Below are 13,469 nucleotides of genomic sequence, written 5' to 3' on the forward strand. Positions count from 1 at the left end.
ATTTTGCACTATGACCCAGGACACATCTGTATTCATATAACAATACTTACCCTAACTACATACATATACATTAGAGTTTTCTAATCTATTACATGTAAATGCTTTCCATGAATCATTAAATTGAACATAATACCCACAGTTTACCAAACTCTTCTCAATAAACATATTTAACAGGATTAAAAGCTATTTTAAAATGTTTCATCAAACAATGGCATCTTAAAAAAGAAAAGGCATCTTGGCATATCATCCATTCTGGCTTGTGAGAACATTTAGGTAGTTTTATAAATGACTTTTGTTTTCTTCATCTTCTTTTCTATTATCACTTTCTAGGGGATTTAAAAAGGCAACTGCTTGTTTTTAGCTTTGTTCCTTTTCTATTTGTTTCTGGATATACAAGAAATTAGAAGATCTTTAACATTTATGTGACCACTATTTGCCAAAGTCAAGAGAATCTTTTATGCTGCTAGCATAATTTCAGGAGATAGAGCACAGAAAAATACAAAACTTTCACATAGGAATAAGCATTTTATAGTCATCTGATCTTCTTTGCTACCATTCAGATCTTCACTCTCCTGATAATCTGTATCATGAAACCCTAATTTCTCTTCCTGCATTAATTTACTCAATTGTAACCTTTCTTACTATCACTGACTTACACTTGAAAATTATGTGTAACTGGTTGTGTGTATATGTAAAGGAGGAGAGAGAGAGAGAGAGAGAGAGAGAGAGAGAGAGAAGGGGGGAGGGGGGGGGGGCGCAGAGAACAGAGAAAAATATCTGAGAGGAGAAAACATGGGTATGCACTTTAGTATAAATTGCAAGTGATATATTCAGGATGGAGCAAAAGTAGGCTTATAGTTGTGAGTACACAAAAAGTTGTATTATTTTCCATATGAAAAACTATAAACCTACTTTTGCCCACCCTGTACTTGTATTTTTAAGTATATGTTTGTCAATAAAGGTGAACACAGAAAGGTGTTTCTTTTCTTTTGGGTCACAATTTAGGCTTATTCTGAATTTGAGCATATTAAGACATGGATGGTAAATTAATGGGAGGCATAGACCAGGCAATCTGCATGCATTAATTTGTAAGGTGTGGGACTGTCTGAAGGAAGACATTAACCTGAGTGCCTACAGAAAAATGGGAAGGGCTAGACAAATGACATCTGTTTCAAATCTTGTTTCCCTACCTTCCCTGCCATCCTTCACTCCACCAGTTCTAAAGGATTCTAGGGATATAGGCAAATACTGAAGGAATTGCTTTTATAACAGACACTATGAAACCATAAGGCAGCAGCAGCATTCCTTGAATAGCCAGCAAAATCCAACAGAGATGCAAAGAGAGTACAGGCTTTTACTCTTGCCTCTATTTGGAACTCGGGAGGCAACCAATCGATGTGTCTCTCTCACATCAATGTTTCTCTCTGTGTGTCTCTCCCTTTCCCTTCCACTCAGGGGAGTAGTATGATTATATATGAGTTTAGAATAATTGCTAAAACACATATCTAATTATTCTAAAACACATATCTAGTCACATTTCTCCCCTGCTTACAATCACTAAATTTCCAATGACTTTACAGAGAAGTCCAAGTCTTTAACATGGTTTACAAGGACTCTCATGAACTTGACTGCTTACTCTAGCCATAACTCTTGTTATTCTTAACATCCCCCTCCTCTAACTTTGTAACATCCATTCTGAACATTATTATTGTTGTTATTCTTACTCTTATTCTTATTACTGTCAATCCTCACCTGAGGATATTTTTCCATTGATTTTTAGAGAAAATGGAAGGGAGAGGGAGAGACACACAGAGAGAAACATTGATGTGAGTGAGACACATGGATTGGTTGCCTACTGCATGCACCCTGACCAGGGCTGGGGATCGAGCCTGCAACCAAGGTATGTGTCCTTGACCGGAATTGAACCTTGGACGCTTCAGTCCATGGACCAATGCTCTAGCCACTAAGTCAAACTGGTTAGGGCTGAACATTTTTTTAAAACTGGAAAGGTAACATGTTTTCTTACTTACTTTTCCCTTCACTCTTCTCTGCTATTCCCTCATCCATTAGACCTTAGCTTAGATATTCTTCATTTGGGAAACCTTCTGACCCCTCAAAGGCAGGTTAGGAGACTCCACTCTGTATATCTATAGCACTTTACACATACAGTTATTACAAATGTTTATAAAATTTTCTTATTAAATCAGCTATCTCTCTACTCAAAGGCCGGGATACTTTTTTCCTTATTCATTGTTATATTATCATATTAGACACAGTGTTGGCAACTGGGAGGTTTTCAATAAACATTTACTGGAAGGTCTCCAATAGTGCTGAAAGGATTTCCATACTCTGGAACTAACCTGCAGTTTGCTTTAATTATATTCCTATATCAAGGACCTTCCTGAGGCACTATTTTAGTACAATTTTCCGATTAGCAACTTAGGTCTTCTTTTACCTCCCCATATCTGATTCTTAGCTAAGCATAATAATTAAGAAAAAGAATAGTAATCACTATGAAATGTAAGCTCAATTGTTTTTTTATTCCTAAAATCTTACCACTCAAAATTCTACACTGAGTTAAAACTCAATAGTAATGAACTTCCTAGTTCATCATTATAAAACTATTTGCATAGTAAATCTGATTGATGTTAAGTGTATTTTACACTTGTTAAGAAGATGCCTTGATTACTGAAATACCTGATTTCATTATTCACCACTAATAGAGCCCTGAATACACAAACCCCCATGGAAATCATCTCATCAATTGTCTGCTTTAAGAGCCCAGCTGTACTAATCACCAAGGCACATGGAAAAACACTTGATGCCGAAATGGTAGCAATAACTATCCATCTAGAAAAAAATAAACTATGGTTAAAATTTCAGATATATAGATAAGAAATTTACTCCTGTCTTGCAGATCACTCTAATCCTGGCTTTTGCCTATCCTTTTAGAGGACAGGTTCTCAAGCTCTGGGAACTGTGTCCTCATCTATAAGGTAGAGAGGTTTCACTTTTCAGGCTTTATGCTAGTGACACTTAGCTTAGGCTAGGTTCTAGCAAGTGCAAACACCAAAGGGAGAAGTCATCAAAGAGTTTTAATGTCTTCTTTCAGTCCTCAAGGAGAGCTGTGCCATTTCCATTAACTTATACTTTAGAAAATTTTATGCAAGTATGTCAAGATGTATGCAGAAAGATTCTGTTTGGGCCTGTACATAACAGATTTTTAAAACAACATCTAAATGTCTATTATTAGAGGGATGGTTAATTATACAGAATTTATACTATTCTTACAGATTATGCAATCATTATAAAAATAAAACTAGGTATACTGCCCTAACCGGTTTGGCTCAGTGGATAGAGCGTCGGCTTGCGAACTGAAAGGTCCCAGGTTCGATTCCAGTCAAGGGCATGTACCTTGGTTGCAGGCACATCCCCAGTAGAGGGTGTGCAGGAGGCAGCTGATCAATGTTTCTAACTCTCTATCCCTCTCTCTTCCTCTCTGTAAAAAATCAATACATTAAAAAAAAAGATTGCTGGAGAACCAAGATGGCGGCATAGGTTAACGCCGGAGTTTGCTGCCTCGAACAACCACTTCAAAAATACAACTAAAAGATGGAACGGACACCATCCAGAACCACAGGAAGGCTGGCTGAGTGGAAGTTCTACAACTAGGAGGAAAGAGGAAACCATACCCAGACTCAGAGGAGGTGCAGTGCTGAAGTGAAATACTAAGGTTCGGAGTGCATGTGGAGCGGGCCGGTGGCGGAGGGTGCGGTTGTTATTTTCAATCTGGAGGGCGTTTCAGACTCTGAGCTCCAAATCCGGGCGAGTCTCTAGGGACCCAGACTCAAACGAGAGAAGCGGGAAGGCAGCTTTCTCTCCGAGGTTTGCAGCGGTTGCAGAGCCGCTGGGGACAGAACTGAGAGCAGCCATAACTGCTCGCTCCGCCCACCCTGTTGATCCCCGGGGACCCGCCCCGCCCAAGCCCTGCACAGAGGCATTTGCCAGATAGCCTCAGGCAAAGGCTAGATTAGCACCTCCCTAGAGGACACAAGTTCTTCCACTGCAGACACAGCTGATTAACACAGCCAGTCGGCCTGGAGGTCAAATCCCTCTAGTATTAACTACAACAATCAAGGCTTAACTACAACAAGACTGCGCACAAAGACCACTAGGGGGTGTACCAAGAAAGCGTAAAAAATGCGGAGACAAAGAAACAGGACAAAACTATCAAGGGAGGATATTGAGTTCAGAACCACACTTTTGAGGTCTCTCAAGAGGCTTCTAGAGTCTGTCGATAAACTTGATGAGATGTACAGGAAATCTAATGAGACCCTCGATGGTGTGATAAAGGACCATCTAGAAAGTAAGCATACACTGACTGAAATAAAGAATATTATACAGACTCCCAACAGCAGACCAGAGGAGCGCAAGAATCAAGTCAAAGATTCGAAATGCGAAGAAGCGAGAAACACCCAACCGGAAAAGCAAAATGAAAAAAGAACCCAAAAATACGAAGATAGTGTAAGGAGCCTCTGGGACAGCTTCAAACGTACCAACATCAGAATTATAGGGGTACCAGAAGATGAGAGAGAGCAAGATATTGAAAACCTATTTGAAGAAATAATGACAGAAAACTTCCCCCACCTGGTGAAAGAAATAGACTTACAAGTCCAGGAAGCGCAGAGAACCCCAAACAAAAGGAATCCAAAGAGGACCACACCAAGACACATCATAATTAAAATGCCAAGAGCAAAAGACAAAGAGAGAATCTTAAAAGCAGCAAGAGAAAGAAACTCAGTTACCTACAAGGGAATACCCATACGACTGTCAGCTGATTTCTCAACAGAAACTTTGCAGGCCAGAAGGGAGTGGCAAGAAATATTCAAAGTGATGAATAGCAAGAACCTACAACCAAGATTACTTTATCCAGCAAAGCTATCATTCAGAATTGAAGGTCAGATAAAGAGCTTCACAGATAAGGAAAAGCTAAAGGAGTTCATCACCACCAAACCAGTATTATATGAAATGCTGAAAGGTATCCTTTAAGAAGAGGAAGAAGAAGAAAAAGGTAAAGATACAAATTATGAACAACAAATATGCATCTATCAACAAGTGAATCTAAGAATCAAGTGAATAAATAACCTGATGTACAGAATGAACTGGTGATTATAATAGAATCAGGGACATAGAAAGGGAACGGACTAACTATTCTTGGGGGGAAAAGGGGTGTGGGAGATGCGGGAAGAGACTGGACAAAAATCGTGCACCTATGGATGAGGACAGTGGGTGGGGAGTGAGGGCAGAGGGTGGGGTGGGAGCTGGAAGGAGGGGAGTTATAGGGGGGAAAAAAGAGGAACAAATGTAATAATCTGAATAATAAAGATTTAATTAAAAAAAAAGATTGCTTAAAAAAAAACTAGGTATACTGACATAAAAAGATGTCTATGAAGCAAAGAACAAGACTCCATTTTTAGTTTAAGAAAAGGAAAGAAATGGGAAATAATGAAGATAAAAGAGGGGAAAAGAGAAAATGAAAGGAGAAAAACCTTATGGTCATAGGTATAAGCATAAATGTTTATAAATATATATAGAAAGAATTTGGAAGACTATACAACAGTCGATTAATACTAGTTTACCTCTAGTCTGGTATTTTCACTTTTTTACTTGCTATACATTTTGTACCTTTTAAATTTTCTTTTAATAATGAGCATGTATTGCTTTTTTTAAATTCAAAAGAAAGTATAATGACTCAAGTAAAACTCTTTAGTTTAAATTCAAGTTTTTTAAAGAACTGATTTTTAACTGAGGTAAACTATCAATCCCCAAATTATTCATTCATATTTCATATTTCCTAAATAAAAATTCATTCACAGAACATAAATATTTTAAAATATATATTTATTTGATTTCAGAGAGGAAGGGAGAGGTAGAAACATCAATGATGAGAGAATCATTGATTGGCTGCCTCCTGCACAACCCCTACTGGGGATTGAGCCCGCAACACGGGCATGTGCCCTTGGCCTGAATCGAACCCGGGACCCTTCAGTCCGCAGGCCAACGCTCTATCCACTGAGACAAACCAGTTAGGGCAACATAAACATTTTTGACATTTCAAAAAAAATATAAAGGTACATACAAAGTTGTGTGTTGTAAGTGGAACATTTTCCAATACTTCGACATGCAATTCCTCTCCAGTAAGCCAGGAAATATCAGTGTCCCATCCAATTGGTTTCTTCTCTCTGAAAAGTGTAGACACAAGCCTTCCTTGGTAATCATACCTAAAAACCTTCATATACCTCATGCTGAAGATACAGAAATTGATTAGTAAGTGGTCAATAATGGTGAGGGAGTTTTGGCTCCCTGGTCTTCCATTGTTAGAAATTTAAATGGCAATAAATTAATTTTTAAGTTTACACTAAATAAATGTATCACTCTTGGACAAACAGCAAGGTAAAGAGATGTACTCTTTTCTTAAAGTCAGTTCCACAACAGCAGAAAATTATTGTTCCTGGCATTAAAAAAATAAAATAAAATAATCACAGGTATAGATATATCTATCCAAAGAAAAAGAGTACTTAAGGGACAACATGCCCCCAAAAGGATAATTTTAAAAACAGGATTCAAAATTAGGAAGGTGTGTGTATCTTGGCATAATTTTAGATGTTTTGAAAAAAAGTTCAATAAAAAATGTTAATTTGATAAGCCTTTTGTGAAACGAGTTTGTATTAAAAATAGGGGAGTGGAGCCGAGTCCACTATTCAAATGAGTCACATTCTAAATGGTTAAAAAAATTTATGAATCACATATTTCAAATAAAGCCATTTAATCAGAGTAACACACTATTGTCACACACAAAATTATCTAATGTTAATGCATCAAAAGGCCCACAAGATTTCTTTAGGCTAAACTTAATAATAATTTAATACTGTTTTCTAAAGTTGATTTTCAATTCCCCTGGTTTAGGTAAAGATCACAACAAAATTTCACATCACATACAAACCATACCCATCCTGAATTCTGTAAACAGCACAGCACTCTGGGATTAGACCTCTCATCATCAAGGCTTTCTTTAGACTGTCCCGGACTGTAACTCCACACCTTGCAGGTACCTACAGTATCATAATTGCATGATATGAGGTAAAGGAAATAAATTATGCTTTTCACATTTAAAAAAAAATAACTTACCTATATCAGATACAACATAATTTCTACAGCTTACTATTAAAGGGAAACTATGACAGATACGTATTATTATTCACCAACTTACAATGAATTTTAGTTCATTAAAATTATAAAATATTTTAAACATATAAGAGAGAATAGAAAATATAACAGATCACTATGTACCCACTACTGAGTAACTATAATGTCAACATTTAAAGCAAAATCAATTTTGATCCAACACTGTTTAAAACTAAAAACTGCAATCCTTCAATCACACTGATGGTCCTTAAGAGATGTATTATTGATCCTAAACATAGGAGAGAAAAAAATACTTGTCTTATGTGTATAACTGATATTTGTCGTTTAGTTGACTAGCACTCCTGTTTCCCTAGGGAACCTGCCCTTCCCTAAAAATTCCAGGAGAGGCTCTCAATCAAGGGTCACTACTTTTCTAGCTACACATGACTTAAGCTGGCTAATCAGTGTCCCTGTATCCCTGGCAATAGCAATTGATCCAAAAATAGATATATGACCCCAATACAATCAGAGTTCCTCCCTAACTGATAAGTGGAACCGGCTGAGAGAAGTTCCTCTTTTTACTATAGTTACAGTGTGCCAAGCAGATAGAAATCTGGAGCCCCAGTGGCCATCTTTCCCACTGCATTGAGGAAATCTGGACACAGAATGAAGCTAACCTGGGGAGAAGTAGAAAAGGCACTGGGACCCCTGGAAAGAGATAAAAGAATTTATATACTTGAGGTCATCCCTATTTTGGCTTTTTCTTCTTCAAGCCCCCTTCCCCAGTGAATCTGAATAATTTGCAACTGAAAGAGAACAGACAAACACAATGTGGACTACAGTGGTGCAGCGGAAGTTCAGGTTTTAATGGTGAGGGTGGTGAGGTGGAGGGGAGTGGAGGTACAGGGGATGTGTTAGTTAATAACAATAAAATTAAAGGTTCCATTTTTTTAAATCACGTAATTCTTAGCAAACCAAAAGTTTCTAAAGAATCTTCATGCTACAGGGGCAAAATGGAGTAAGAGTAGATATAAGACAGCTGAATTTAAATAGTATATCAAAGGGAGAACAATCCAGAAAGCCAAATTAGGACCTACAATCAGAAAAAAGTAGGATCCCAAATTTGGAATAATATAACCATTAAAACTACCCAGCAAGGGAAAAGTTTCTCATGAATGAGTAGGCTCATCACTGGAAGTATGCATGAGATTGGATTGGTACAGTTGATCCTCTTTATTCATGCATTCTGCACTTGTGATTTGTCTACCTGCTAAAATTTGTAACCCCCAAATCAATATTTGTAATGTTTTTGCGAACATGTGTAGAGCAGCAAGCTGAACATGTACCTTCCCAGCTGAGACTGGAAAAGGTGACTCTGTGCCCTCTTGTTCTAGCTCTCATACAGTAAACGGTAAACAAGTGTCCTATGCCAGTGGGCTTTTATGCTAATGGACGCCAGCAGACTGTGAAAAAAAAACCCAACCACAAACCACCTAAGGGTCACTATTCAGAGGCCATGTTTGGCTCATTTATATAACAGCAACACTGTATTTGCCCTGACTAAATGGGTCAGTATTCACTAATTCAGTGCTTGCAGCAATTTTACAGAACATAAATATTGTGAATTAGCCATACCTTCTAGAAATAATGAACTGAAGGAAAAAGCTCACTTTCCCCCTCTACTACTCATATTCTGCCTACTCTAATGCAAATACTTCTTGATTGGCAACCCTAATTTAGTTTTAAAAGAAGATATTCTTAACTCTTGTGTGTGTCAGACTTCTGAGAATTTGATGAAAGACTCCAATGCTCTCTCTGACATAAAATTTCAGGGAGGGGGATTCATGGAACCTGAAGCCCATGTAGGGATTGCTGAGGAGCCCACTGAACTCAGATTTAGACCCCCTTCCCCAAATATAATCTTACATTTCATTAGTGTGCTGACAATTGTTCCACTATTTTTAAATCAAAATTAAAATTCTGTATGGCATATAAAGCATTCAATGAACTGGGACTATCTACCCCTCAGGTCCTTTGATAATTTCCCTCATACACTTCTGTATTGCCATTTTCATATACAGCTATGCTCCCTTATGTTTCTCTTGCACAGGTTGATTTCAAGGTGTATGTATATTTCATCAGCAGGCAAAAAATTGGTTTTCCACTTTACCACCAAAACAAAGTTATCAATCACTCCTTTATTCCATTTCTGTAGGCTGATTTTTTTGTACTCCTTGCTCCTTCATGATAGCACCTGTTCAATAGACCAACAGACCACTGGAAAAGTCCAAAACAGATTCCAACACATAAAGGAAATTAGAGTAAAATAAAGGCAGCATCTGAAATAAGGTAAAGATTAACTTTTTAATAATTAATGTTGGGACAACTGGATTGAATCTAGGGGAAAAAAAGGTTCATCCATACCTCATACTGTATAATAGGGTAAACTACAAATGGAACAAAGATTTAAATGACGAAAGCAGGAAGGGGTAATCATAAAAGAACTGAAAGAAAGCAAAGCAAACTCCTTTACAACCTCAAGTGACGAAGGCCTTTAAAATTATGATGCAAAACCTGAAAACTATATTAGAAAAAATAGTAAATTCAACTACACAAAACTAAGAGCCTTTATGTTACATATGTTTTTCCACAATTAAACCCCTGTTTTGCATGTTTTCTCTTGGGTAAATAGGAGTAGAAAGGCTGAATCATATGCTACATGCATGTTTAAAAGTGGCTCCTCAGCAATCCATACATGGGCTTCAGACTCCATGAACCCTCCTCCCCAAAATTTTATGTCAGAGTGAGCAACTGAGTCTTTCATCAGATTTGGATTTGTCTTGGAAAAATATCTGCAACTCATGTAACAGGCATATGTTGTATATAGAGAGAGCTCCTGAAAAATTGAGATCAAGACCAACAACCCAATAAAAAAATGGGCAAAGGACATGAAAGACAATTCACAGAAACAGAAATATAAACAGCCTTCAAACATATGAAAAGGTGGTGTTCAACCTCACTGAAAAAAGCACTCAAACTTGTCAGGATAGTTTTCACTTATCATGTTGGCAAAAATCCAAAAGATCGATAACCTATTCCATTGATGAGGTGATCTTAAACAGGCATCTCATACATTGCTGGTAGCAGTATAAAATTAAGCTAGACCTATGAAGCAAAATTTGAAAGTATAGTTCATAACTACAAATATAAATTTCTCTCTTTGATCCAGGCAAACCTACTTTTGGTACAGTATAGTACACCACTACACTTGTCAACTACAGTTGTGTGTATCAGTAGCACATGTCTTTCTATGAATAGACCACAATTTTTTCACCATTCAACTGTTGATGGACATTTGGATTATGCCCAATTTTAGACTATTACAAATAAAGCAACCAAGGACATTTTTGTACAAATCTTTGTATTGGCATGTTTTCTTTTCTCTTGGGTAAATAGAAGTAAATGGCTGGATCATAAGCTACATGCATGTTTAACTTTTTACAAAATTGCAAAACAGTGTTTTTTTAATTATGAAAAAAATATATGTAACATAAAACCATCTTAACCACTTTTAAACATAGTTAGATGTGTTAAGTACATTCACATTATTGTGCAAACAATCTCCTGAACGCTCTTCATTCTGCAAAACTGAAATCCTATGCCCATTAAACAACTCCCCATCTCTCCTTTCCCCAGCCCCTGGTAACCATAATTCTATTTTCTGTCTCTATGAATTAGACTACTCTAGGTACTTCATATAAGTGGAATTATATAGTATTTGTCTTTTTGTGATGGGTCCATATTACTTAGCATATTATCTTGAAAGTTCATTAATGCTATAGAATACATCAGAATTTCCTAATACATTTTAAGGCTGAATAGTATATTGCATTGTATGTATACACATTTTGTTTATCCATTCATCTGTTGATGGACAATTGGGTTGATTCCACATTTTGGTTACTGTGAACAATGCTGCTATGAATATGTGTGTACAAATAATCTCTTTGAAACTACAACTGAATTTGTTTGGGTATATATCCAGAAATAGAATTGCTGGATCATATGGTAATTCTATTTTTAGCTTTTTGAGGAACCTCCATACTGTTTTTCATAGTGGTCACCATTTTACATTCCCATCAACAATGCACAAGGATTCCAATTTCTCTACATTATTGCCAACACGTGTTTTTATTTTTTGATAGTAACAATTCTAATGAGTATAAAGTGATGTCTCATTGTGGCTTTGGTTTGCATTTTCTAATGATTAGTGATGTTGAGCATATTTTCATGTTTGTTGGCTATTTGTGTAGCTTTTTTGAAAAAAATGTCTATTCAAGTCCTTTGCCCATTTTTAAAATGGGGTTGTTTGGGGTTTTTGTTTTGTTTTTGAGTTGTAGGAGTTTCTCAAAATATATTAATATTAACCCCTTGTCAAGATATATGATTAGAAAATATTTCCCCCTATTCTGTATTGACTTTTCATTCTGTTGACTGTATTCTCTGATTGACATAGGTTTTAAATTTTGATGTAGCCCAATTTCTCTATTTTTATGTTGTCTGTGACTTTGCTGTCATATCCAAGAAACTGCCAAATTCAATGTCATTATGCTTTTCCCTCAATGTTTTCTTTTAAAAGTACTAGTTTTGGCTGTTACATTTTTGATCCATTTGAAATAGCTTTGTATATTGTATAAGTTAAGGTTCCAACTTCATTCTTGCATATGTATACCCAGTTTTCCCAGCACCATTTGTGGAACTGACTGTCCTTTTCCCCACTAGGTGGTGTTGATACCCTCATAAAAGATCCTTTGACCGTATATGTGATAATTTATTTCAGGGCTCTCTATTCTATTTCATTTGGCTATCTGTCTCTCTGTCTATGCCACTATCACAATGATATGATTACTGTATCTTTGTAGAAGTTTTGAAGTCAGGAAGTGTGAGACCTCCAACTTTGTTCTTTTATAAGAATGTTGGGCTATTCAGGATGCTTTGAAATTCCACATGAATTTCAGGATGGAAATTTTGAGATTTTTAAAGGGACTGCATTACTAAAACTGTCAAATTGTTTCCCAAAGTGGTTGTACCATTATACATTCCCACCAGCAGTTATTCCACATCCTCACCAATAATTGGTATGGCCACTCTTCCATTTTAGCCATTGAAGTAGATGTGTACTGGTATCTTGTGCCTTTATTTTACATTTCCCTAATGATTTATGATGTTGAGCATCTTCTCATGTGTTTATTTGCCATCCATATATCTTCTTTGGTGAAGTACCTGTTCAAATCTTTTGCCCATTTTTAAATTAAATTATTTTTTAAAAAATATATTTTATTAATTTTTTACAGAGAGGAAGGGAGAGGGATAGAGTGTGAGAAACATCAATCAGCTGCCTCCTGCACACCTCCCACTGGAGATGTGCCCGCAACCAAGGTACATGCCCTTGACTGGAATCAAACCTGGGTCCCTTCAGTCTGCAGGCCAACGCTCTATCCACAGAGCCAAATCAGTCAGGGCTTGAGTTATTTTCTTGTTATTGAATTCTAAAAGCTCTTCATATATTCTGAATACATGTTCTTGATCAGATACATGTTTTTCTGTGGTTTATCTTTTATTCACTTAATACTGTCTTTTGAAGAGAATTTTTTAGTTTTGATGAAGTCTAATTTATCAATATAGTAGTCCCCTCTTCTCCCTGGTTTCACTTTCTGAGGTTTTAAATACTCACAGTCAACTGTGGTCCAAAGATATTAAATGGAAAATTCCAGAAATAAACAACTCATAAATTTGAATGCATAGTGGTTCTGAGTAGCATGATGAAATCTTGTGTAAGCCCATCCCACCATTGAACTGGGGCATATATCATCCTTCTGCCCAGTGTAACCACACTATATACACTACCTTCCTATTAGCCCTTGGTAGTCATCTTGGTTACCAGATTATTGACAGTCATATTATTCCAGTACGGTCCCAGTATGTGTTCAAGTAACCCTTACAGTGCATAGCCTAATAACGTCACAACGTCTCCATCGTTCAGCTCACAGGATCTCATCACACAGGCACTGTATAATTTCACATCATCACAAGAGGGGTGAGTAGAGTACAATAAGATACGTTAATAGAGGGACCACATTCAAATAACTTTAATAGTATACTAGAGGCCTGGCGCACGAATTCGTGCATGGGTGGGGTCCGGCCGGCCTTCCCAGATTGGGGCCAGCCGGTCGGGAGGAGGGACTGCAGGAGGTTGGCTGCCAGCCCTGCCCCCATGGGAGCCC

General features: G+C 37.1%; 1 protein-coding gene across 5 annotated transcripts in view; it reads right to left on the reverse strand.

The window, feature by feature from the left end:
• Positions 1 to 13,469, reverse strand: part of BRAF (B-Raf proto-oncogene, serine/threonine kinase) — a 93,591-nt gene that overhangs the window by 63,819 nt on the left and 16,303 nt on the right. For all 5 annotated transcript variants that reach the window (XM_014546737.1, XM_014546735.1, XM_014546736.1 and 2 more), the window contains exons 3-4: positions 7,009 to 7,112; positions 6,140 to 6,242 (exon numbers count right to left, since the gene is read on the reverse strand). In XM_014546737.1, coding sequence (XP_014402223.1) covers positions 6,140 to 6,242; positions 7,009 to 7,112 — 207 coding nt within the window. The remainder of the gene's footprint in view (positions 1 to 6,139; positions 6,243 to 7,008; positions 7,113 to 13,469) is intronic.

Source organism: Myotis brandtii, unplaced genomic scaffold (genome assembly GCF_000412655.1).
Source record: "Myotis brandtii unplaced genomic scaffold, ASM41265v1 scaffold455, whole genome shotgun sequence".
Classification (NCBI taxonomy): Eukaryota; Metazoa; Chordata; class Mammalia; order Chiroptera; family Vespertilionidae; genus Myotis; species Myotis brandtii.